The 27,415-nt window shown below is 44.4% G+C and overlaps 1 protein-coding gene across 1 annotated transcript in view; it reads right to left on the reverse strand.

Annotated features, from left to right (window-relative positions):
• Nucleotides 1–310: 310 nt before the first annotated feature.
• The window catches only part of LTK (leukocyte receptor tyrosine kinase), a 188,776-nt gene continuing 161,671 nt past the window's right edge, over nt 311–27,415 (reverse strand). The window contains exons 20-29 of the mRNA XM_066608299.1: nt 26,710–26,896; nt 24,846–24,936; nt 22,430–22,494; nt 20,481–20,610; nt 15,933–16,030; nt 14,755–14,847; nt 13,773–13,874; nt 13,520–13,654; nt 12,423–12,513; nt 311–4,050 (exon numbers count right to left, since the gene is read on the reverse strand). Of these exons, the coding sequence (XP_066464396.1) occupies nt 3,664–4,050; nt 12,423–12,513; nt 13,520–13,654; nt 13,773–13,874; nt 14,755–14,847; nt 15,933–16,030; nt 20,481–20,610; nt 22,430–22,494; nt 24,846–24,936; nt 26,710–26,896 (1,379 nt within the window). The 3' untranslated portion in view covers nt 311–3,663. The remainder of the gene's footprint in view (nt 4,051–12,422; nt 12,514–13,519; nt 13,655–13,772; nt 13,875–14,754; nt 14,848–15,932; nt 16,031–20,480; nt 20,611–22,429; nt 22,495–24,845; nt 24,937–26,709; nt 26,897–27,415) is intronic.

Genomic DNA, 27,415 nt, shown 5'->3' on the forward strand with positions numbered 1-27,415 from the left:
CGGTACAACAGGGTACTAGAGCCTCCATGCCACTCTGTATCACATGTTGTACCGCCTCTAGTTTGGATACAACAGGGTACTAGAGCTTCCCCTCAAGTGTTCCGTTTTCAGCAATAAATTCTTCTTTTATTCTGATATTGTAAAAACTTACTTATATCAACGTTAGAATCACATGGAAACTGTTCATTCGATTCAGACAACTCCATCTAGGCGCTTGATGATTTTTTTTGACAATGAGTGTAATTGGCACATCATAATATACGATAGAATTAGACAGACACACATGAAGTTAAATGACTTTATTGTATTTTTTGCTACAATAGTTCATTCTATCAATGTGATCAGCAGTTAATTCCAGGCTGCATGTTTCATAGCCATGTGCCTTGTGTTGTCCCAACTGCTAATAATTAAAGAAGGGTGCCAAAATGTGGGCCAAACCAAAAGTCATCCATTTATTCCTCTAGTATCTAGTGACATGATTGAGACTTGTATAATGGACATTACTACAACCTATGAAATAGCCACCTTTAGATGCCATTTTACCTACTAAGCCTATACCCTGAGTCCTGACCAAACTAGTGCAGCAAAAATATTGACATCTAGGCAGAGAGAACACAGCTTTGAGAATACTGAGTGGATTTCCCCAGCCTCCTCTGCTCTCATTCCCACCAAGTTCACTGAGCTCAGAAGAAGTACTTATGGCAGTTCGAGGATAAACAATAGTCCCTCCCGGGAAGTATGGCAGTGATGGGATGATAGTACAAGCAGTCAGAAGTTAAATTAAATGTCTAGTTTATAAAAAATAACTTTGCCTCCATAAGCGGCAGTGTGGTTACTAGAGGAGCAGAACTGAAGTCCTTTTGTCAGAACTTACATTTGCTCCAGAGATATCATGCTAAATGTTCCTATAAGGATGAAAAGTTCCCCTACGGCTGTGCAGAGATCCATAGACTTGAAGTGCCTTGCTTATTTTGCAGTTTCCGCAGGTCTGGGGTGACTCGTCCTGTGGGGTGTATAGGGGTTGGATCTGACTTTGTACAGTTTCCTCATCGTGGAATGAGGGATTCAGTCTCCATGTTATATGACATTTAAATATAAGTAATCTAGCCGTTTCCTTATTTGTTAAAATATGGAATTGTGTGGGTTTGTTATTTTTTTAGTTTTAGCAGAAGCATAACCATAAGGCTCTACTAGGGTTTCTCACTCAGCATTATTAGACTAAATGGCAAGTCTGCCTAGTTATGCAGCATTACATCCTCCTATTGACCACCCTGAGGTAAATGTCATTCAAGTTCTTCAATTGATCTTTAATGCAGTAAACTGGTAATTTTATTTCTTTTCAGCCTCAAAAAATACATAATACAAGGTAGCAACAATGTTTCAGGTTATGACTGTAAGTTGTATTGAGCAAAGGAGAACAGTCAAACCCCGTTTCAGGTCAAATTTTGCTGAAAGTTCAGTTTGGTGCAAACTTGGACCTCAAGTGCTTTGTTTTGGTCAAACTCTCTAAAGTTCCTGCTCCTCCTCTAATGTGGCTCAGCAGTTATTACTGTTGTGTTGCAGCCACACTGGGGTCTTGGGTTCAAATCTGACCAAGGACAACATCTCCTTGGTCACATTTGGACCTAGGATCTCAGCACTGCAAAGCAACTCTGCTAACCACTGCCGTCTTCTTCTTCTTCCTCTGGAGGAGTAAAAGGAGAAGAAGCACAAGGCGGACATGCAAACTGCATGCAGATGTTATCTTTGGTCAGATTTGAACCTGCTGCAAGGCAACAGTGCTAACCACTGAACCACTATGTTTAATCTTTCTTCCTCAAAAAGTTTGCTCAACGCTCATGGCCCATTCACACGCAATGATTATCGCACAAAATTTGTTAAAACAATGGCTTATGAGCGATAATCATTGCATGTAAATGCTCCCATTGTGCAGTTTTTGTCTGAAGGATGATTTTTAGGTGAGTTTAAAAACCATCCTTTAGACCACCTGTTGTCTTCTCCATGGGAGCAGGAAATAACATTGTATTCTCTCTGCAGCCCATGCGAGAAAACAGGAGCGGTGATTACATTGTATTCATGCGTCAACCTGTGACATCCCTTGCCACAACAAAGGAGCTGATAATTTACTAATGGGCATTAGTGCCCATTAATACATTATGCAAAATGATCACTAAAACTGTCAATCTTTCAATCCTTTAACTGTTAAGGCCCATTTAAACACAAAGATGATCGCTCAAAAGATGGCTTTTAAGCGATCATTTTTGCATAAACTACTAATTGGTACTAATGCATATTAGTACCACTTAGTAGAGTGTGAGCCACCTGGAGCTGTATTCAGATAACAGACCACCCGCTGTTCGCTGAATACTTTCTCTTTGTTTTGCTGGTGGGGCTGACAGCTCAGGCAATGCAATCAGCTGTTATCAGCTCTTCTCCTGCAGAGCACAGTGTGCAGTCCGTCTTATCAGCTCTTCTGCTGAATGACGGATTTCAGGAAGAACTGAATTCCATTTTTCGGCAGAAAACTGAAAGATGGGCACATTTAGACACAAAGATTTGAGCGATAATTGTTGTGTCTAAATGGACCTTTAGCCCTTGCACTGATTAGACTGTTGACCTTGTTCATACATCAGCTTGACAAAGGGCTTGCAGTTATAGCCTGACCATTTCTGTTATCTTGTACTACGGTGCATTCAGAGACTGAAAAAAAGGAAATCACTACTTTATTGCCTTAAATACATCTTTAGTTGAAGAATTTGTATAATGCCACCTTCGGGTGGAAAAGGTTCCCTAGGATGTGCATCACCTACAGACCCTATTCAGAGAGTTCTATTGTCACTTGGTATAAAGCAGTAAATGCCAATCAAAACTCTAGTAAAGCTCTGACAGCTCCTGTAGAGGCTGTAATAGTAGCAATATTGGCTGTCGCCCACTTATCCAGAAATGGGTATAACGAAGTAGTAACATTTTTAGCAACTTTTAGAAGAGAATAGCAAAAGAATTCATATTGATGGCAGATATATTTGGATTTTAGATGGAAAAGTATGTCAGCTACTACATAGCTTCCATCCCAAAAAATGCTTGAGTCAGAATCTGATTGATGGCCTAGAAGGTATAAAATATTTTTACAGCATCTTGGGCCATAGTTTTCAAATGTGTCCTTCCTCCAGTGTTGATTGGTATTACCTTTTGAGAAAGTTCTCATAAAAAGCAGTTGTCTTCTGGGATGTGAAGCTCTTTAGTCCTGGATGTCCATTATTTTAAGGTCTGTTACTACAACATTTCAGTAGATGCAAATATAAGAAAGTTGCATTTCACACACAGAATTTCTGTATAATCAAACCATTCAAATCACAATCACCCAAAAATAGGAATAAAAATATATATGTATATATAATATGACTGAGAAGTGAGGTCAAAGTCCAATCTACTAGCCTGTAAAGTCTTTGTAACTCTCTTTACAAATATAATTCACAGCGTTTACTGGAAATGTCTGAGGTTATTTTCCTTTCATCCAACATATGTGAAATACGTTTGAGGGTGCGCTGAGTTTTCTTTGGAAATGCTGAAAATTCTGGCATGTGGAGGGTCAGGTCCCACAGTCCCAAGGTTCAAACCTGAGTCTTCACACCCCAGCAGGTATACTAGGATGTTAAAAGCAATTTAGCAGGTACTTTCCATTACCCAGGAGCCATATGTTGGGTTCCAAAGATTTTTAGACTTGTTCTTTAGTTTGTGGGACATTAGGGATTTTGTCTCTGTAACTGAGTTTGGGTTTGGTTGGACCCATGAACCTTCTGGGGTTTCTGTAACACACTGTAAGCCTGGTGATGAGATGTTCCAGCCTGCTAAGTTTTCAACCAGTAACTCCTGAGGAAGATCTCCCAGTTTGCTTTCCATGGTTTGTGCGTCCAACAAAGGAGGAAGAGATGCGTTGCCTACTAGGGGTGTCATCTCAGTACAGCTGCTTGGTCGCATTATTGTACTTCCTTCATCTTCTGGAGGTGGTCCACTTTCTACAGGGAGCTCAGTATTGACGACATCTGGATCCTGAAACATAGGAACACTGGTGGTTATAGGGTATATTCTTTAGGTTGAATTATGAGCTAAGTGCCCAAGAGGTCATGTGGACACGTTCTGGTAGAAACTGAAAACATCTTCAATTTACACATATTTTGAAATCTCAAAAATCCATCTAGATTTTGCATTGCCTCTATTAAGTAATTTACAGTTTGTTTTCATATATTGTGAACATTCCAATTACAAAGGAGTACTAACTCCTAAATTCTAATTCACAAACCCTTCGGAAACCCTGCAACGTTCTACTCTTCAAAATCTTCCTAAATCTAGAAATAACCTTTGATTCTCCTTGCGGCATCTCATCTCCAAGATGCCTCTCGTTTTGCTTCTTTTCCGGGGCAACTCTCTTTCTAATGCCACCAAACTTTCAGTCTCAAGGAATTTGACCCTGAACAGGCAATTAAAAGTTTTGTTACTGCTTAATGAACTGTAGGTTACTTATTAGAGATGAGCGAACGAGATGAGTGTTCGAGATGCTCGTTACTAGAGGCGAGCACCACGCGATGTTCGAGTTACTTTCACTTTCATCTCTGAGACGTTAGCGCGCTTTTCTGGCCAATAGAAAGACAGGGAAGGCATTACAACTTCCCCCTGCGACGTTCAAGCCCTATACCACCCCCCTGCAGTGAGTGGCTGGCGAGATCAGGTGTCACCCAAGTATATAAATCGTCCCCTCCCGCGGCTCGCCACAGATGCATTCTGACAGAGATCAGGGAAAGTGCTGCTGATGCCGGAGCTGCTATAGGGAGAGTTTAGGATTGATTTTAGGCTTCAAGAACCCCAACGGTCCTTCTTAGGGCCACATCTGACCGTGTGCAGTACTGTTGAGGCTGCTTTTTGCAGTGTTGCACATTTTTTTTGTATATCGGCCGTGCAGAGCATTGCGTCCAGAGCATTGCGTTCTGCAGTAATTTTACATAGTCCAGGGCCAGTAGTGATGGTGAGGCAGGGACAGTGAAAGACATATACAGTCTATATAGGCAGTGGGCTTTTCCAAAAAAATTTGGGAAAAAAATCTATTTGGGCTGCCTGTGACCGTCCTGACTGTACTGCGTCTCTGCTGGGGGTAGTTGTCCTAATTCATACGCAGCCAGCTAAGTGTTACAGCAGGCTTGCGCAAAATTCTTTCCTGGCTCTGTGTTGCCTCTTACATCACCGCTGTCATCCTGTCCAGAGGGAAACAGTCTGCAGTAATTTTACATAGTCCAGGGCCAGCAGTGGTGGTGAGGCAGGGACAGTGAAAGACATATACAGTCTATATAGGCAGTGGGCTTTTCCAAAAAAATTTGGGAAAAAAAATCTATTTGGGCTGCCTGTGACCGTCCTGACTGTACTGCGTCTCTGCTGGGGGTAGTTGTCCTAATTCATACGCAGCCAGCTAAGTGTTACAGCAGGCTTGCGCAAAATTCTTTCCTGGCTCTGCTGTGCGTTCCGTAAGCGAAGTCAGCCTCCAACCACAGGCCAATAAGCGGCACATTTAATTACAGCGTTCTGTTTCTACACTACTGGTAATACAGCATGCTGAGGGGTAGGGGTAGGCCTAGAGGACGTGGACGCGGGCGAGGACGCGGAGGCCCAAGTCAGGGTGTGTGCACAGGCCGAGCTCCTGACCCAGGTGTATCGCAGCCGACTGCTGCGGGATTAGGAGAGAGGCACGTTTCTGGCGTCCCCACATTAATCTCACAATTAATGGGTCCACGCGGTGGACCTTTATTAGAAAATGAGCAGTGTGAGCAGGTCCTGTCGTGGATGGCAGAAAGTGCATCCAACAATCTATCGACCACCCAGAGTTCTGCACCGTCCACTGCTGCAACTCTGAATCCTCTGGCTGCTGCTCCTCCTTCCTCCCAGCCTCCTCACTCCATTACAATGACACATTCTGAGGAGCAGGCAGACTCCCAGGAACTGTTCTCGGGCCCCTGCCCAGAATGGGCAGCAATGGTTCCGAATCCTCTCCCACCGGAGGAGTTGGTCGTGACCGATGCCCAACCTTTGGAAAGTTCCCGGGGTCCGGGGGATGAGGCTGGGGACTTCCGGCAACTGTCTCAAGAGCTTTCAGTGGGTGAGGAGGACGATGACGATGAGACACAGTTGTCTATCACTCAGGTAGTAGTAATTGGAGTAAGTCCGAGGGAGGAGCGCACAGAGGATTCGGAGGAAGAGCAGCAGGACGATGAGGTGACTGACCCCACCTGGTTTGCTACGCCTACTGAGGACAGGTCTTCAGAGGGGGAGCAAGGACAGGTCTTCAGGGCAGGTTGGAAGAGGCAGTGCGGTGGCCAGGGGTAGAGGCAGGGCCAGACCGAATAATCCACCAACTGTTTCCCAAAGCGCCCCCTCGCGCCATGCCACCCTGCAGAGGCCGAGGTGCTCAAAGGTCTGGCAGTTTTTCACTGAGAGTGCAGACGACCGACGAACAGTGGTGTGCAACCTTTGTCGCGCCAAGATCAGCCGGGGAGCCACCACCACCAGCCTCACCACAACCAGCATGCGCAGACATATGATGGCCAAGCACCCCACAAGGTGGGACGAAGGCCGTTCACCGCCTCCGGTTTGCACCGCTGCCTCTCCCCCTGTGCCCCAACCTGCCACTGAGATCCAACCCCCCTCTCAGGACACAGGCACTACCGTCTCCTGGCCTGCACCCACACCCTCACCTCCGCTGTCCTCGGCCCATCCACCAATGTCTCTCAGCGCACCATCCAGCCGTCGCTAGCGCAAGTGTTGGAGCGCAAGCGCAAGTACGCCTCCACACACCCACACGCTCAAGTGTTAAACGTGCACATAGCCAAATTTATCAGCCTGGAGATGCTGCCGTATAGGGTTGTGGAAACGGAGGCTTTCAAGGGTATGATGGTGGCAGTGGCCCCGCGCTACTCAGTTCCCAGTCGCCACTACTTTTCCCGATGTGCTGTCCCATCCCTGCACGACCACGTCTCCCGCAACATTGTACGCGCCCTCACCAACGCGGTTACTGCCAAGGTCCACTTAACAACGGACACGTGGACAAGCACAGGCGGGCAGGGCCACTATAACTCCCTGACGGCACATTGGGTGAATTTAGTGGAGGCTGGGACAGAGTCAGAGCCTGGGACCGCTCACGTCCTACCCACCCCCAGAATTGCGGGCCCCAGCTCGGTGGTGGTATCTGCGGCGGTGTATGCTTCCTCCACTAAACCACCCTCCTCCTCCTACTCCTACGCAACCTCTGTCTCGCAATCAAGATGTGTCAGCAGCAGCACGTTGCCAGCAGTCGGTGTCGCGCGGCACGGCAGCACAGCGGTGGGAGTCAGCCTCCTCAATTCTTTACAGAAGAGTGGGCCTGGTTGGAAGGCATCTGCCAGGTCCTTGGAAACTTTGAGGAGTCTACCCAGATGGTGAGCAGCGATGCTGCAATCATTAGCGTCACCATTCCTCTGCTATGCCTCTTGAGAAGTTCCCTGCAAAGCATAAAGGCAGACGCTTTGCGCTCGGAAACAGAGGCGGGGGAAGACAGTATGTCGCTGGATAGTCAGAGCACCCTCCTGTCTATATCTCAGCGCATTGAGGAGGAGGAGGAGGAGCATGAGGAGGATGAGGAGGAGACAGCTTGGCCCACTGCTGAGGGTACCGATGCTGCTTGCCTGTCATCCTTTCAGCGTGTATGGCCTGAGGAGGAGGAGGAGGATCCTGAAAGTGATCTTCCTTGTGAGGACAGCCATGTGTTGCGTACAGGTACCCTGGCACACATGGCTGACTTCATGTTAGGATGCCTTTCTCGTGACCCTCGCGTTACACGCATTCTGGCCACTACAGATTACTGGGTGTACACACTGCTCGACCCACGGTATAAGGAGAACCTTTCCACTCTCATACCCGAAGAGGAAAGGGGTTTGAGAGTGATGCTATACCACAGGATCCTGGCGGACAAGCTGATGGTAAAATTCCCATCCGACAGCGCTAGTGGCAGAAGGCGCAGTTCCGAGGGCCAGGTAGCAGGGGAGGCGCGGATATCAGGCAGCATGTACAGCACAGCAGGGGGACACTCTCTAAGGCCTTTGACAGTTTTCTGGCTCCCCAGCAAGACTGTGTCACCGCTCCCCAGTCAAGGCTGAGTCGGCGTTAGCACTGTAAAAGGATGGTGAGGGAGTACGTAGCCGATCGCACGACCGTCCTCCGTGACGCCTCTGCCCCCTACAACTACTGGGTGTCGAAGCTGGACACGTGGCCTCAACTTGCGCTGTATGCCCTGGAGGTGCTTGCTTGTCCTGCGGCTAGCGTCTTGTCAGAGAGGGTGTTTAGTGCGGCTGGGGGAATCATGACAGATAAGCGTACCGGCCTGTCAACCGACAGTGCCAACAGGCTTACACTCATCAAGATGAACAAAGCCTGGATTTCCCCAGACTTCTCTTCTCCACCAGCGGACAGCAGCGATACCTAAACAATACGTAGGCTGCACCCGCTGATGGAAGCATTGTTCTCTATCACCATCAAAAACGTGGACCTTTTAGCTTCATCAATCTGTGTATAATATTCATCCTCCTCCTCCTGCTCCTCCTCCTGAAACCTGACGTAATCACGCCGAACGGGCAATTTTTCTTAGGCCCACAAGGCTCAGTCATATACTTTTTGTAAACAATTTTTATACGTTTCAATGCTCATTAAAGTGTTGAAACTTGCACCTGAACCAATTTTTATTTTAACTGGGCTGCCTCCAGGCCTAGTTACAAATTAAGCTACATTAACCAAAGCGATTAATGGGTTTCACCTGCCCTCTTGGTTGGGCATGGGCAATTTTTCTGACGTACATTAGTACTGTTGGTACACCAATTTTTTGGGGCCCTCGCCTACAGTGTAATCCAATAAATTTTTTGCCCACCTGCATTAAAGCTGACGTTACATCAGCTGTGCTGGGCACTGCAATGGGATATATTTATGTACCGCCGGTGGCTTCCTGGCACCCACCCATGCTGTCGGTCCACACGGAGTTGTAACTGCATGTGTCTTGTTATAAAGAACCCCAGTCTGACTGGGGCATGCAGTGTGGGCTGAAGCCCACCTGCATTAAACATGACATTACCTCAGCTGTGATGGGCACTGCAATGGGATATATTTATGTACCGCCGGTGGGTTTCAGGGAGCCACCCATGCTGTCGGTCCACACGGAGTTGTAACTGCATGTGTCCACTTCTAAAGAACCCCAGTCTGACTGGGGCATGCAGTGTGGGCCGAAGCTCACCTGCATTAAACATGACATTACCTTAGCTGTGATGGGCAATGCAATGGGATATCTTTATGTACCGCCGGTGGCTTCCTGGCACCCACCCATGCTGTCGGTCCACAGGGACTTCACAATAGGGAGTTGTACCTGCCTGTATCTATGAATTAAAAACCCCGGTCAGGTTGGGGCATGCAGTGTGGGCCGAAGCCCACCTGCATTTAATCTGACGTTAGCTCTGCTGTCCAGGGCACTGCAATGGGATACATTTATGTACAGCCGGTGGGTTCCAGGGAGCCACCCATGCTGTGGGTGCACACGGAATTCCCATTGCGGAGTTGTACCTGCCTGTGATTATTTATAAAAAACCGCGGTCTGACTGGGGCATGCAGACACCTTGACAGAATGAATAGTGTGTGGCACATAGGTTCCCCATTGCTATGCCCACGTGTGCAGCTCCTGATGGCGGTGGCACAGGATTATATTTCTCATTGCTTCTGCACAGCATTGTGGGCTATCGCCCCACCCCTTTTAAAGAGGGTCGCTGCCTAGCCGTGCCAACCCTCTGCAGTGTGTGCCTGCAGTTCCTCCTCATGGCAGACGCACTTATAAATAGACATGAGGGTGGTGTGGCATGAGGGCAGCTGAAGGCTGCGCAGGGACACTTTGCTAATGAGGGCTTTTCAGAAGTAAAAATTGTTGGGAGGGGGGGGGGCACTCTTGCTGCTATTGTGGCTTAATAGTGGGACCTGGGAACTTGAGATGCAGCCCAACATGTAGCCCCTCGCCTGCCCTATCCGTTGCTGTGTCGTTCCCATCACTTTCTTGAATTGCCCAGATTTTCACAAATGGAAACCTTAGCGAGCATCGGCGATATACAAAAATGCTCGGGTCGCCCATTGACTTCAATGGGGTTCGTTATTCGAAACGAACCCTCGAGCATCGCGAAAATTTCGTCATGAGTAACGAGCACCCGAGCATTTTGGTGCTCGCTCATCTCTATTACTTATCAATGGGCACAAATAAGAGCGTACATACCACAGAAATGGCTGTTAAGGGGCCCTTGGAGACAGTTGATCCAATCCTAGTTGGTTCCATTCCTTTGCAATTGAGTGTCAAGAACTATCCTCTGCAGAGAGGCTGCATTGTTAGCAAACAAGGGGTTCGAGGATTTGCTCAAGGGCCACTAAAAAGCAGTGGAAGGGAAAACAAACACCAGATCTTTGTGTCCTGAACGTCAGAACCTGGCACTATAATCATTGCCTCTCTTTAATTTTTTGCTTTGGGGCCCCTCTCTTTTTTGTACACACAAAAATACATGCTTTTAAGCAAGGTAGTTGATATTGCCTCTTTCGGAAGCCATCTTGTTTTCTGTTTGAGCCTACCTAAGTTTTTATAGAAGGCCTGAATGTTGCTTGAGTATTGTGTGAATAAGAATACTTTTATATGAGATGAGTATCCGGTGCTTAAGCATGACATTTGTCCTTAACAAGGAACAGCAATCAGTCAAAATCGCTTGTTTGAGCAATTTTCCGGCCAATAGCTGGCCCATGTAAAAGTACCCTAGGTTGTGCCTGGCTTCTTTTTCGTGCCCTAGTTGCTTTTGAAACTTTTAAAGGTGGGGGAGAGCAACAAACAGAAGTGGTAGCACTCCCTAGTTAAGGCTTGGTATGGAGCAAATCCAGGGGTTACGCCATCATGGACTCCTCAATGTAACACAATACAGAACATACTTTGAATATAATACAAATAAATACTGACAATTTCTTGGAAAAGCTCTTAATGTATACAGTAGAGGTTGAGGCAATGTTTCAGGAGAGAGCTCTTTGTCAAGCCAAAGAAGATGGGAAAACAGGACCAAGAGTCGCTGTACGAACACGCTATGCGGTGTCTGTTCCTGTGCTGTGCTACATCGAAGGTGGGGGAGATTCTGAGTGTTTGGGGAAGTGAGTTTCGGATTACTGTGGATGCATGGGAGAAATCCTGGGGTCAGTAATGTGAGGAAAAGACAAGTGGAGAGCAAAAAGAAATTTTGCAAGGTGCAGTGGTTACATGTGGGGAGCAATTGGGAAATTAGGGCAGGTTTATGGAGAGGTCAGGTTGAGCACAGCCTTGTATATCATTAGTAATGTGGTATTTTGAGCTGAACTTGCAGAGAATTGGATAGCCAATTAAGGGATTGGCAGAAGAGTAACATGGGAACATGTTGATTGTTGCAGCCGTTCTGAGGTTCCCACCTTGCTTTCAGGCCAGACCAGGGTTTAGCAGCATTCCTACTTCTCCTGGAGCTGAGAGGTGTGGTGGTTGCAACATTGATGTCAGTCAGCACCTGGTGCTAAGTAGCACTGCTCCTATTTAAGCAGTGCTAACTGTTACTCCTGTGCTGGTCAATGATTCACTTCAGTCCTATGTTGGACAGCGGCGGAGCAACACAGAGTGGTGGAAGCTCTTCATTTGAAGCTAAGTTCTTTACTGTTTGGTTTTGTTTCTCCTTTTGTTTTGTGCTAGGGCCCCCAGTGAGGGACTGGTCAGTGGCCCAGGTTCGAGTGCAGGCTCGCACTTATCAGCGCGGTCGGACTGCCGAGTAGGCAGGGCCCCCTCCCGGGTTAGGGGACGATAGGGAGAGCATTCCCCTTTAGTTTTTGTTTCCTTTTGCACAGTTGTGCCTTTGATTTATGTTATTGAGGTTGCACGTCCAAAGGACGCAATATTGATTAACTGGAGAGTAGAATTGGGGGGTAAATTTGAGGGGTGCAAAATTGTTGGATAGGGGCCACAGAGAAGGATGTTGCAGTAGTCAAGGTGGGAGATGCTGAGGACATCATCTCTTCCAATTATCAGCAGGAAAACCTATACTTCATAGGAGAGGCAAAACGGGCTTGAAATTTATCAAAAGTGGAGCAGTTGCCCATAACAATCAGTCAGGTATCTGCTTTCATTTTCCGAAAGCCCTTGGAAACATCAAAGCAAAAATGTGATTGGTTACTTTGGGCAACTGCTCCACTTATACTTTGCCCCAATTATGATAAATCTTCCTTCACATGTCTGTAAGTGGATGTTGGGAGTCAGCATAAGCTTGTGATAGTTCTGAAAACACATAACAGAACTCTTATCTGACAAAGTAGCTGCTTGATGACATTTATACCTGGGTGCAGTAGATTATTCTCTCCAGGATGGTAGAGAAGTTGGGCCGGTGATCTGGTGCATGCTGCCAGCACTGTGTCATAATTCGATAACTGAAATAAGAAGTAAATACATTAAATGAAGCAAATTCTGTTTACAGCTATTGTTTTATATACAGTAAAGTATATTTTACATCAGCAGTGCTGGTATTAATCTCATTTAGGCAAATTCGAATAAACTCAAAAGTCCAAATTGGTGTTTTAGGGCCCTTTTATATGGGACAACTGTTGGGTGCAAAAGCACCCAACAGCCACCCCCGAGATAATCGCTCCTGTGTTTTCCCACAGGAGCAATTATTGCTTAGTGAATTGCGGCAGAGCAGGCCACGGATCCTTACCGGCCCGCCCACCTCCATTATCAGTAAACAGGCAGTCATTCATAGTTGAACAACTGCCTTGTTTACATAAGCCAATCATCATTTGATTTTTGTGCTGGCACGATCAAATGACGATTGAATTATCGTTTGCCATTCAGATCGTGCAGGCATTTACACTGAACAACTATCGTTCAGATTCCTACAACCCAGCAAGAATCAGAAGGATAAAAGGGCCATTAGAGGCATCAGAAAAATGGATTTGCTCGGGTTAGAGCAGCTTAGTAAATACAAATAGTTCTTTAAAATTATTCCTGTACCCGATACAGTTTTGCTGTGCCAAAGTAGTGAAGTCTATCATGTTCAACAAAACTACACTAATCATAAAATAGGAACCGAATTTGATAATGCACTAAAATCTTAGAATCATAGAAAGGTAGAGTTGGAAGGGACCTCCAGGGTCGTCGGGTCCAACCCCCTGCTCGATGCAGGATCACTAAATCATCCCAGACAGATGTCTGCCCAGCCTCTGTTTATGGAACCCAGTTCCATATATTGCGTGAAAATACCACACTTCCTAACAGGCCCCACCTAATCCTGGTGGTCCACTTGGCCCTCCAATGCCAAGAGCTACAGTCCATATAGATCCATTTTCAGCTAACACTATCTTATTGGGCATCTCATTTAGTCTATTATTTTATAGATATAACTGGAATAAATCAGTTCTAGAACAATATCACACGCACACTGGTCCGGGACAGTTCTTCGGGGGATCCATGCGTCCGCCACTTGTGACAAACTCCAGTACCTCTTGGTTAGTTTTGCATGGGTACGGCATGTAACCTAATGAAAAGATCTCCCAAAGCAACACGCCAAAGGACCTAGGAAGACATTAGAAAGATGTGAAAATCTTGAAGGCCAATATTAGTATTTAATTTGTTTTATATATTGCTGTCACCACCAAAGTTACACCCTGAAAACTTCTCATTGTTATATTACCATGTATCAGTCTTAGAAGTGAAGATCCCCTCTAGGAAAGCCTCAGGGGGCATCCATTTTACAGGCAACATCGCTCTCCCTCCTTTACGGTAATAGCTGGCTCTGGAGAAATATAACACAACAAGCAAGTAAACTAGCACCAACCACCTGCCATCAGTTATAAATCATTCATGAATAAATGGATCATAAGTATGAGGACCATCAAGTGGAGATTTACCAAGGCAACTTTGTAGAACGCTTAGATGGGTGGAGGAAAACGTTTTGGCACAATGGTGGTGCCTGTCAAGATTGGTGATAGCCATCTTTGATTCAGCCCAATAAACTCTAATGGAGAGGGGTCATGAAATACATAACTAAAGGGTTGAATCAGAAATTGATAGGTGTGGTCACTTTTTAATAACTGCAACCATTTTCAAGTTATGGATGATGTTGTGTCGAGTATTAATAGAATTATCTGGTGTGTAAAACCGTAATCGCATGTCTTTTCAGGTACCAGAAGATGCCATAAACAATCCAGGACAGAATTCAGATCATCCTGATGGTCGGTAAAAGAAGAACACTTGAAGTCGCCGAAGCTGTCAAACAAGAGTTCTTGTGAAGACAGCCATTGAGCACATAAACTGTCAGGAAACGGATAGGAAACTGATGCAGAAGTTCCGGGAAACTGGTTGTGTCCAGGACAAACTGAGAACTGGTTGTACGGCTTGTGATTCCAACTCCTAACTGCCAACAGCTGTGCTAGTTGTTTTCATGAAGAGTTCACATAAAAGCACCAGGTACTGGCGTTGGAGCATGGCGTGTCAGCCAAATGTCATAAGGATCCTCAAGACATACAAGTGGTTACACCATAGTGCATAAAAGTTTTCCCCACCCATCTAAAAGTTCTACAAAGTTTCCTACTTGTATCTTTTTGTTCTGAAGATATTCTTGCTGGCGCAAACATTTGAAACACCCTGTACAATGAAAGCATTGTGACACTTGCCTATAAATGTCTCGAGCCATTCCAAAGTCACCTATTTTGGCTACACGTCCGGTACCGGAGAATGTCAAAAGGCAATTTCTGGCTGCAATATCCCTAGTGGAGAAAGGTTATGATTTGGTTAAAAAATCTCAGTGTACTCCGATATTGTATATTTCATATTCCTCACACTTCCAAATAATATGCATAGAAGTTTATAGTCTCCTAGGGGTGGAAGGGGCAATTGCCTCAGGTCTTTTGTAATTCACAGTCCTCTATTATCGCTGTGTGACCATGGGCCCTAACCCATTTTAGACTCCTCTCTTAACTACTTTAAAGGGTTGTACCAAAATTGCAAGTTATTCCCTATCCATACTAGTGCTCAATTCACTGTCAATGGAGCTGCCAAGATACCCGAGCAACATCTGCTTGAGTATCTGGTTCAGCTCCATTGAATTGAATGGTGCACTCATCGCACATACTCAGTCAGTGGTGCTTTCACAGTAACGTCACTACGGCGGTGGAAATGACCCCCACAGTGACAGTCAGAGCTGGACACTGAAGTCCTGTTCTGAAGACTAGCAGGGGTCTCAGCAGTGAGTACCCCACCAATCAGCAAGTTATACCCTATCCTATGGGTCGGGAATAACTTGCAGTTTTGGTAAAACCCCTTTAAGTGACCTGTTGGAACCAAAGGTGTCAGCATGAAAGGTGGCATGATTACAGTAGGTAGGTTGGAAGCATATTTAGGCACTGTATATCACTGTTATTATGTACACTATATAGATTTGGTATTTGGATAGTGTATGGTGCTGGTTTTTGGTAGTGTATGATGTCTATCCCAGTCTACTTCTTTGGCTGTTGAATGGTACTTTTATATGGACATTGTATAGCACTCAAGGATGTAGCCCAAGCCTTTTAAAGGGTCCAAATATCCCACTCTCACATAAAATGACACCAGTAGTATAAATCGCACATTGTAAGTGACAGGCCAAATTTCAGATTTTGCATTAGGGCCCATGAACGTCAAGATACACCTCTGATAGCACTGTTCTTAGCAAATCCCTCTCTCCAAATAGAGAGTGAGGCAAGGAAGGATCCTCCGCATGCTTTGATTTGATACTGTATGAATTTTATGAATGGTATTCTTTATTTTCATGTTTACCACATTATAATGCCACTTAGTCCCGTTCCCTATGTACCTGTGAATGAAATGGTTCTCCTCTAGGTATTTGCACCCACAGGCAATATCTCTGGCCATGTTCAGCAGGTCTGTCATTGTTAAGGATGATGGCTGATTCTGAGACACAAATGGATGAAATTAGAATCTGTTTAAAAGATAACAACCAGATAGATTCTTGCTGGATACTTCTTCATTTACCCTTGGATCTTAGACTCTGCAACTCTTAGATGAGATGCGCAACTGGTGCATAAACGTCAATTGGAAATTTGCAGCAAAATTGGCGTATGTTATATGTGGATTGTGCTGCATTGAAAGGGATGAAATCCACATCTACAGCAGAGAGTGACACACTGGGGATTTAATAATCTGCATGGCAGGTCAATATCTGTGCAGAAAGATTCTGCAGTATGTGGATGAGATTTGTTCAACTCTCATCTAAATGGGTGATACTGTAATCTGCTGTGGATTCTCTGTGCACAAATCCACATGGAAATCCACATCTGGTACATGCGAATTCATCCTAATGGTGGGTTCACAATTGGCTGATTTTGGTGCGGATCTTCACCCTTTTTAATTGAATTCAAACTGAAGTGGTTAAATATCCTGCAGATCTGCAGCAAATCAGCAAGGTGTGAACACCTAAGCCTAAGGCCGCTTTCAGATGAGCGTATTTGTTCAGTGTTTTGTGGACCGTAATACAGAGCTATTGTCAATTTATGTATCTATTCACATGGCTGTATTTCTCACAGCCATTTTTAAAAAATGTAGCATGACCTATTTGTTCCATTTTTGCCTCTGTGTTAGTATTATTGGCTACTGGGCCAATATAGATCAGCATTTACCCAACAGTTAATAAAACCAAGGAGAGTAACAATGGAGGCAAATACAGATCAAATACTGATGACACACTGTTGTAATCTGTAATACAGATCCATATTATCAACGTGTTACAATACACTGATCTGAAACTAGCGTAAGGGCTCGTGTGAAAGTAATCTAGAAAAATGTTTAAACACTTCTGCCAGTTTTTACAGTTAGGACTCGTTCACACAAGCGCACAAAACAGTGTGACTATTAGAACCATTGGTTCCCAATGACGTGTTCACTGTTCACATGTCCATCTTTTGCAGGTGTGCAAATCCACGCACCTGCAAAAGATAGGACATCAATGCTGTGGAAAGATCCGTGCTGCGTGCAACTATTCCCTGTGGAGAATCCCCTCATCACTGAACACTGTGACAGCACAGTCACAGTGTTCAGTGACAAGGGGACTCCCTGCGGGGAGTAACGAATCCCCTGTCACAGCTGTCACAGAGGACTGCAGTGTTCTCTCGTTTCTTTCAATGGGGCCACCGCTGTTGCCAGCAGTCCCATTGAAAGCAATGGGATGCAGGCAACCACTGCAGTGATTTTTGAGGAACGGCTTTAAACATAAGCCCTTCCCAGAAAATCAGCCCTAGCTTGTGTAAAAAATGTAAAAAATATATATTCACCTCTACGGCGCTGCTGGTGCTTAGCACTGTACTGAAGTTCTTTCAGCAAGCAGGGATTTAAAATCTCTGCCTCCAGAAAGGGCTGTGTCTGATTGGCTGAGCGCTCAGCCAATCACAGGCAGCGCTCAACCATTCATTGAATGACAGCTGAGCGCTGCCTGTGATAGGTTACAGTGCTCAGCCAATCATTGAATTTTTAAAATCCCCGCCTGCTGAAAGAACTTCAGTACAGTCCTGGGGAGCCAAGCATGAGGACGCACCAGCAGTGGAGAGGTGAGTATATATATTTTTTATTTTTTACACAAGCTAGGGATGATTTTCAGGGAAGGGCTTATATTTAAAGCCCTTCCCCGAAAAATACTGCAGTGGTTGCCTACATCCCATTGCTTTCAATGGGGCCACCGGCAGCAGTGGTAGCCCCATTGAAAACAACAGGAGAACATTGTGATCCTCTGCCACAGCTGTCACAGTTGTGGCAGGGGATTCTTTTGCCCCTGCTGCATTCCCCTCATCACTGAACACTGTGACAGTGATATCACAGTGTTCAGTGATGAGGGGACCTTCGTGGAGCAGAGGCTCCAGTAAACGGGCAAAGTGTCATGCGCAAACTTTGCCCGTTCATGCGTGTTCCGAAGAGCGAGGAGTGCATTTTTTTTCATGCACATATGCTTGCAGAAAAGCACGCTCGTGTGAACGAGGCCTTACAGAGCAACGCACAGCAGTGAATAAAAAAATACAGCTTATAATGAGTTGTTTTTCTTCACTAGACAAATATCCTTGTAATTATAATCATGCCTCGTGGTGTTCGGAAGCAACTCTTTGGCTAATGTCATATGAGTGTATTTAGTCCGTGTTTTGTAGACTGTAATGTAAATCTGTCTATTCACAGGGCCAGATTTTTTCACTGTAGCTGCTTAAAAAACAGCATGACTTATTTTTGTGTTTTTGCCTACGTATTGTATTGTTTTCTAAATAAAATATACTGGCGAAGACTGATAAAATACTAATGACATAGATTTGTATTGTAATGTCATCTATAACACGTCTGTACTACAGATCTGTTTACGGACGTGTTACAGTACGCTTGCCTGAAACCAACCTTAGGCCCAATGTCCACGGGCAAATTTGAATTGCGAAATTCAATCTGCAATTCAAGCCGCCCATAGGAAAGCATGGGCGTCCGCACTGGAATTAAAGCATGCAGATTTGTTTTGTGGACCTTTTGGTCTGGAAAACAAATCGCAGCATGCTTCATTTCAGCTGACACTGCGGACGGGCTGCAGAATCTGCGGTAAAGCAGAAGTTTAAGAAAAAACAAGCTCCACTGCCCATGTGTGGCGGCGCGCCGGTCGGAACTTCCGCACACATCTACAGTGAAAAAAATAAAAGAGGCGGACAGCACACAGAAGACCAGGCTGATCCTCCGTCACAGCAGGGCGGTATTCCGCAACGGGCTCCCGCATGCGGAAACTGATCTGCCTGCAAACATTGGGCTTCAGGGGTTATTTAATCGAGTGTATATCGGCCGGCGCTTTCACGGCCGACCTATATATTCTTCCGTCTGAGCAGTGCCTCCTTCCCTCCCCCTCACCGACTCTCGATCTCTCTCCTCCACTCCGGCGTTTGCAATGGGAGGGGATGGGGCGGAGCTAAGCTTAGCTCTGTCCCACCCACTCTCATTGCTGGCTGCGGACAAGGGGCGGGGAGGGTGCGGGAGCTTAGCTCCGCACCCGTCCTGCCCACTCCCATTGCAAACATCCGGAGTGGAGGAGAGAGGCAAAGAGCCGGTGAGGGGGAGGGGGGACTGCTCAGATGGAAGCGTATATCAGCTGGCAGTGAAAACACTGGCCGATATACGCTCATGTAAATAAGCCCTCAGGTTGTATTTATATGGATAAGTGCCATGTAGGTCAGTGAAAAACTGACAGTTTCACCTGTGATTTTACTGTGTGAACGATACGTTTGAAAAAAAAAAGTAAGATTTAGGGCTTCCACCCACTTGCCTTTTTTTCACGCGTTATAGCTTGTTTTTTTTTCATGCCATATGGGCTCCTGCACACTTGCGTTTTTTTCACGCGTTATAGCTTGCCTTTTTTCATGCTATATTGCTGCTTTTTTTTCATGCGATTGTCAGTGGGACTTTCTAATGTTAAAAACGCACCAACTTGCAAAGCGTTTTTAACATTAAAAAATGTCCCATTGACAATCGCTTGAAAAAAAAGCAAGTGGGTGGGGGCCCTTATGCACAATTTCACTCACGTCAAATAACAAAAATCACATGTGGTGTCAATACTTAAAAAATGGATTATACTTGTATTCAAATCTCATAGCATGTGAGTATGATGCGGTTTTTTTTCACTCTTCCATAGAAAATAACGGCAATTCTTTCTGCAGAATCGCAGAAAAATAGGACATGCTGTGATTTTTTTGATCCCAGATTGCCGCCCAAAGAGAAAAATCACTGATGTGTATTAACAAATTAAAAACAATGTTTTTTTTTTCCAGTAAGAGTTCTGTCCTCCTCGCAATCAGATAAAAAAAATCACCTGTATAAATACAGCCTTACACGTAGTGGATTTTGGCGCATGTCTGCAGCATATTTCATCCCTTCAATTTAAATTCATTTGAAAGGATAAAATCTTCTGCAGATCCACACAGAAATCTGCAACAAAATCCGCAGCAAATCAGCGACGTGTGAACATACATCACTAATATCACAGAATAGTAATATGTTATATGGCCTTAAGATCCCATTTCATGATTTCATTAATGTCCAAGCTGAATTTCCACATCTGAATTGCTGTAATTTAGGTAGATTCTTTTACTTAGGTTTTTCTACCTCACTATGCGCCATAATTCTCTTGGAGTGTCAGATTCAGTATGGGGTACATATTAAAGTACTTTGTCCAGATTGCTGCCGTGCGTCCTTGATAATCATGCCCATACTTGTGTAAATTATTAAGATACACTGCAAATATCTGCACATCATTTATCATGTTTAGTTAGCCGACTGCTATACTCTAAAGCATGCTTTAATGCCAATTGGAAAGTAGACTTTGTTAGCATGAACTCACCACCAGTGGCCGGTTTTGCCGAAGGAAGGTTTTCATATCTCCACCAGACATGAGCTCGAGTAGAATGAAACGTGGGAGGGTCTGCAGGCTTACTCCAATACAGCGCACAATATTCTGGTGACTGAATTTACTGTATGCGGATGACAGGAAAGAGCTATGCTTCACAGACTATTACAGAACACATCAGTAAGACAGTGTAACTGTCATTTACATTTTAGAATAGGTGATTCTAAGCATTTTTGCAATAACTTTTATTAGCCTATTCTGTACATCTCAACTTCAAAACTCCAATTCTGCTATGCAGCTGGGTGAAGACAGGGCTGAGAAATCAGTTTTCACCTTACTACATAGCAGAAGAGGGAGCTCCAGCTGTGCCAGCCCTGTTTTCTCTATTGCAGGCACAGCTCTAAACATATAACACTGTATTAATAAATGTTTGTTTTATGGTTTATTAATTTTTAACCCTACTTAGTTCTCCTCTGCCCCGCTGCTCTGTCCCACCTATGCTGGTGTTATTCCTCTCCGCCGATCACAGCAGATCTGTTCCTGGTGCTGTGAAGAAGAAGCTGTTCTATGCTGCAGACGGCTTCTCCCCTTCACAGTGCCTGCTTCCCACCAGACCTCATTCACTGTCAGGGTCTCAGTGTATTGGGTTCTGACATGCTATATTGTGCACTCGATGCACTAAGACCAATTGATGATGTATGGCACACAACCACATCTTGACTACAGTATAACATACAACACATTTATATGTGGTTACCTAACTTTTGAATCACCTTGTACAGTTTACGACAAAATCCCACTATGAACTTTTATGGTACATGTGATTGGTGGAGATCTAGGTCCTGGTACACCAAAATCCTGAGAATACATGCAATGCCATTCTCTGTTTTTCCGTGGAGCAGTAGATGTGCATGTCTGGTCATTCTTTATTGAAATGAACAGCAATTATGGGAATCTGTGTGACTGCTTTGGCGATTTCTGTAATTCCCAATCACTTAATTGCAGAGTCACTGAACATCTGAAACCCTGTCTAGGGAAACTGGGGAACCGAGGCTCCGCTGGTTTTCGTGATGAATAGGAGTCTCAGTGACTGAGTCCCCACCAATCGCTCATGATGTGTCTAGTTTACATGTCATGAACAATAATTATTGAAAAACGTATACAAAAATGTATTTAACTGCATTTAAAATGGAACTTCCATTATCAGTTGAGTTATGCAGTTGAGACACTAGATGGCGATCAATATCCAATATAAACCAATGAATCAAAGTTTTGTAGCCAAACAAAATGAGAAAAGTCACAGATTTAGAACAGAGTTGCCACTTGATCTGATAGAGGCAGGGGTGCAAGTACAGGGCTGCAGCCACATCCGTACCCTGCAGCCAAAGGGCTTATTCACAGGGATGTATTTGCACATGAAGAATTTGCCACATGCAATATGCAGAGAATAGAACCCATTGATTTCAATGGGTTTGTGCAAGTAGCCTAAGGCCTCATTCAGACGAGCATTTTCTCGCAGCTGATAGCTGTGAGAAAACGCCACCGGAGAATCGCGACCATGTAAAGCATTGGATTCCAACCTATTCATTTACATGGGCAATTTTTAGCTGCGAGGAAAAATCGCATCTAAAAATCGCCAATGGACTGCGATTTTTTTTTTGGCAGCGTCAAAAGATAGGCCATGACCTTTTGACGAAAATCACATGGAGCTCCCAAAGATTGCTATGGGAGTTGGAAAAAATAGGGAGGGAGGGGGAATTTATTCCCGTGGCGTAAAAGTGCCCGGCCGGCCAAGATAGTGCATACGGTGTGCATTTCGGCCGGGCTCTTTTACGTCAGCCAGGAAAGATAGTTCAGGAACTATCTTCCTGGTCGGAATATGGGAGCCTATGGTAGCTCCCAAAGAAGGGAGGTGGGTGGGAGTTTAGTACCATAATCATTACCTGATTATAAGTGCCTCCATAAGAAAGTCCATTTCATCCTGCTCCGAGCAGATTTCTGGCAGAGTCTACAAGAATAAGAAGTTATTGTCGAAGCCTTAAAGCCATGTGCATTACAAAACATATCCAGAGGTCCTAATATAGTAGTGTTTTACATATATATACACATGCACACTCTCAGAGAGAACAGTAGGCTGCCGCATGAATATTTTAGAAGTGGCTTCTCACGAGTTACCATTATTCCTACACCGAAATCCTTTTGTTGTTCTATGCATGACTCCCCTCTCTAGAGGAACTGTATCATTAGCAAACTAGGGAATAGGAAGTTGTCCCAAGGGTTGTAGGAAGAGAAACAAACACCAGGCCCTGCTGTGCTGGGTGGCAAAACCTGGAACCATAACGGGGGTTCAGGTTGATCTCTGTTATGGGACTTGGCTCTTCTATGTGCACCAATGCTTGAAGCCATATATATTAACATGCTAAGTGGACAGAACAGCTCTGCATTATGAAGTGCTGTGACCTTTGGGTGGGGTGGTTGAAAATCACATGATGTTTGCAACATTAAACAGAACGCACATCCTAACCCAATTTGCGCTTCAGCAAAAACCATATCCTGGTTCTGCCAGTAGGAAACGAGCTTTGATGGTCTTTACTGAATTGTAGTTGTGTATCTGGAGAATAGAAGCTGCAGTCAGATTGTCCAGTATAATGACCTTTTGTATAATGGGGTTATTTGTTCTTCACAGGCCAATTAAGTGTCACATGGAAACAGTTTAACTGGAAGGGTCCCGGGTGTGTCACATGACAAGATAAGATAGCCAAAATTCAAAGACGGACTCAGCCATGTCCCAAGAAGTCCATCAATGATCTCATTTGGTAAACTCAAGCGGCCAATAAAGCTTAATCCGTGAATCCTTCGTAATGTACCTAAATATATGCAGATTGTAAAATACTGTGAACGTATATAAAAATCTCCTGTGCTGCACTGTATATTCATAGTGGTTATTAGCTGCAATCATTCAGTGGGCATCTTTACAAGAGAAGTTTTCACATTTCTTCCCTAAAAATGCATCTCTGTCCACCATATGTTATACCAGAATATTTACAGGAGAGCAGTGACATACATTGAGAATGGGGGCTTCATGGGAAACATAGTAATTAATCATAGAAAGGTAGAGTTGGAAGGGACCTCCAAGGTCATCGGGTCCAACCTCCTGCTCAATGCAGGATCCACTAAATCATCCTAAACCGATAATTAGGCTTTGCATGGTGTTTCTTGATACCACCACAGTGCAAACCACTTGAGATAGGAGGTTCTGATGCCACTAACTCATTACATCACTATAGCATATTTTCCACTTCCTTGTTTGCTAACATTGCAAAACTTATTGAGGGTCCTCATGTGGCGCAGGGTGTTAAGGCAGCAGAATTCAGTCTTAAGCTCTCATTCACGACCTGAAGCTTGTGAGTACAAGCCTACCATTCCTCCGAGGTCGGTAGAGTACCCAGCTTGGGTAATAAAAAATTACCTGAAAGTGCTGCGGAATAAGTTAGCGCTATACATATAACAAGTCCCTTCCCCCCTCAATAGATGAGGGGGGAAGGGATCAATAGATGGATGGGGGAAAACTTGAAAAAAAAAGCCCCCTTACAGGAATACCCCATTAAATATAGCTGCTTTTTTGCCATCCATTTATTGTTCCATTCAAGCCACAGTTTTGTGGCTGAGGAAACAAGAGACTAGGGAAGAGACTTCTACCGATCTAGTATTTATTGCCTCTCCATCTATAGTCTCAAACATCCTGCAACAAATAATAGATCATGATTTCCTATATGACCTTGTCATTCTAATTTTAAATAAAGTTTTACTGAATCCGTATTGAATAGAATACAATTTTAGACCCTGGTGTTATAACACTATCAATTATCTAGTGATAGTGGTTTTATTAGCTGAGGCAGCACCGTTGTGTATTTGGCTCTGTGTGCTGTCCATGGTAATTCACGGCAGCCCCCTTATAACATACGGGGGCTGCCATTTTTCACATGGACAGATGAGCCACATGAAAAAACTCATTGCATGTTCTATTCTTGCTTGTATCATGGATGGGAATTAGGACATGCAAATGCATGTCAATGTACGGGCCTATATATTGGATAGTACATGGTTAGGTGTCAGTGTGTTGTCCGATGCAGTTGCACCCAAGGATAAGGGATTTGCTATGCTGTGAGGATCTTGAAAACAGAAGTACCATGTTCTGCTCTCCTATCACTGCTGGGGTGCTTCAACAATGAGAATCCCCTATGAGGGGGAATAACTTGAAATTCAGGTACAATTCCTTTAATCCTAAAAGTTTCTACAAGATTTTTCCTCTTAAATGATTGTATGAAATAATATAAAAGTGTATCAACACATACTGACCTTGATAGCTACTTGCAAAGGATTGGGGTCTCCAGAAATGCCAACCACTAGTCCCTCATAAACCTCACCAAAGGCACCATGACCAAGGGCTCTAGTGAGAAGAAAGTAAAGGTGTTATGTGTTAACTTTTTAAAGGGGTGTTCTGAACACAGACATTTTTGACACCGGATTGGCTTTCCTGATAACTTCTATAGACAGCTACAGTGCTTGTTACAAGATACAGCTCTGATAATTGTAATGTGATGATATCCACCTGTGTGTCCATCACATCACCAGGACAGACTTTTATCCACTGAGAGCTAACAATGATGGTTCCTATTAGGCCTTAGTCACACGGGCGTTTTTTCCTGCGATTTGCGTATCGCATGACAGATGCGCATCCGCAAATCGCGTGACCGGGGCCAAAAAAAAAAATCGCCCGAAAAAACTACTCCTAGCCGCGTTTCAATAGAAACGGGCCGGAGCAGTGCAGCGCTGTCCAGCGCATTGAATTCAATGGAGCTGGCAATACAGCTGGCTCCATTGAAAGCAATGCGCTGCGGGCAATCTCACGATGAATTTTCGGGAAGGGCTTAAATATATAAGCCCTTCCCTGAAATTCATCCAGAAATGTGTAAAAAAAAAAAAAAAAAATATATACTCACCTGGTCCCGGCAGACGGAGTTCAGCCGCGGCCGCCAGCAGTTCTCCTGAACTGCTCTGAGTAGTATTCAGCAGCCGGGGATTTAAAATCGCCGCCTGCTGAATGAGCTGCTTCTGATTAGTCACAGCCCTCACCAATCAGAGGCAGCTCTCACTCACCCATTTATGAATTCATGAATGGGTGAGTGAGTGCTGCCTCTGATTGGCTCAGCGCGTTTTTTTCCGCAGCGCTTTTTTACTTTTTGTCGCGTATTTGGTGTGGTTTTGGCTGTGTCCATAGAGGTCTATGGACAAAAAAGCGCTGCGGAAAAGACCAAAGAATGAACATTCTGCAACTTTTAAAACCGCGACGCAGTTGCATTTCTGCACTGCGGCTGTGCGGAAAAAAATCCGTCCCGTGAGAACAGCTTTTTTGGCAAAACTCATTTGTGCTGCATTGCACTGCAAACGCAGCGGCAAAACTGCAGCAAATCTGCCCTGTGTGAACCCAACCTAAGACGTAAATAGCGCCCATTCATTTGAATATATTCACATGTTTTGGGTTTTTTTTTACTCAGACTTTAATCTGTGTAACGACAACATACCTTGTCTTCGTCTGATTATCTGACTACAATAGTATATGTTATTGTGTGGTGTCCCACACTCGGATGGGATGTCCATGTGCTGTTCGATCCGAGAATCTTAAGCGCAATGTTTTATACATCTGTGTGCATATACCCTAAATTGCTGTCTTCTTTACCCCCTACCTTGCTCTCCCTGTCTGTTCTCATATGTCTAACAGGGGACACTAGGACAGCAGAGCAGGGGAATCAGTCATCATGCTCAATGAACTGTATGCATAGAGGAGGGGAAGGGAGAAACACACAGAGATGTGAATGCTGGAACTAATGGTGAGAGGTGAGCTGCTGTTTATACACATGTATACTGCTAAATCTTGCTGTACACTCATCCAGGATGAGGTTATGTGTGTATGTGTAATAGACATAGACCAGAATCTCTGTAGTTCTCTGTGTACAGCCTGTAGAACAAAACATACTTTGTACAGCAGCAACTCCATCCACCAGTCCTGAGAGGATGGAGAATCAGATATACAGCCAGAAAGCATGTTATTCCTCATGTACACTCAGCAGCGTATTCTAAAAATTAAGCTTTAACATAAGCCTTTCCATACAGAACTATATAAAAGTGCGATTGACTTCTTATTACTATTTTCCTGTGGTACCTGAGCAAGGTGATATTTTTCCGGGGAACTTCCTTCAATTCACTTAAACCAGCTCCTTTCCCAGCAAAGCAGTAGTTCGGGTTGTAGTCGGTCATGATAATAGAACTCCGGATCTTACTTAGTTTATATTCTGTGCTTTGTAATCTCACCCGGGCTCCTTCTAGCTGCTTCTTTTTACGGTGGTAAACTGAGAAACAAGAAAGTATAATAAAGATACCATTGACACTATTGCAAGTTAAATAACTATTAAATATGTCATGGTAGGGGATCTTTAACAGACCATAGAAACATGTGAAAATATATAACTGAATTGATCTTTGCATTAGGAACATAATGATATTATATTATAGTCTCTACTAGATGTTAATGAAGTCTTTCAACTCCTTCACTACTTTAAAAAGGGTCCTTCACATTGTGGAAAAAGTCAGTATATTGATGAACTCTAATGATGAACCTAATTTGACTCTTGAGGTCTTTTTGTAAATCCATGTTCCGGAGATTCAGACCTCTAAACCATTTAACGCTATTAACAGATTAATGAAAAGGAACAGAGACATAATTGAAACATCGTTTGCTTACTATACTCTGGACAATTTCAAAAAGTCCAATAATACAAACCCACGGCACAACCTGCAGCAACAGTAATTAATGCAGCTTAAAATCCTGAATGATGATTGTTCAGTGTACACAGCAGCAGTTCAGTACT

Source organism: Eleutherodactylus coqui, chromosome 6 (genome assembly GCF_035609145.1).
Source record: "Eleutherodactylus coqui strain aEleCoq1 chromosome 6, aEleCoq1.hap1, whole genome shotgun sequence".
Classification (NCBI taxonomy): Eukaryota; Metazoa; Chordata; class Amphibia; order Anura; family Eleutherodactylidae; genus Eleutherodactylus; species Eleutherodactylus coqui.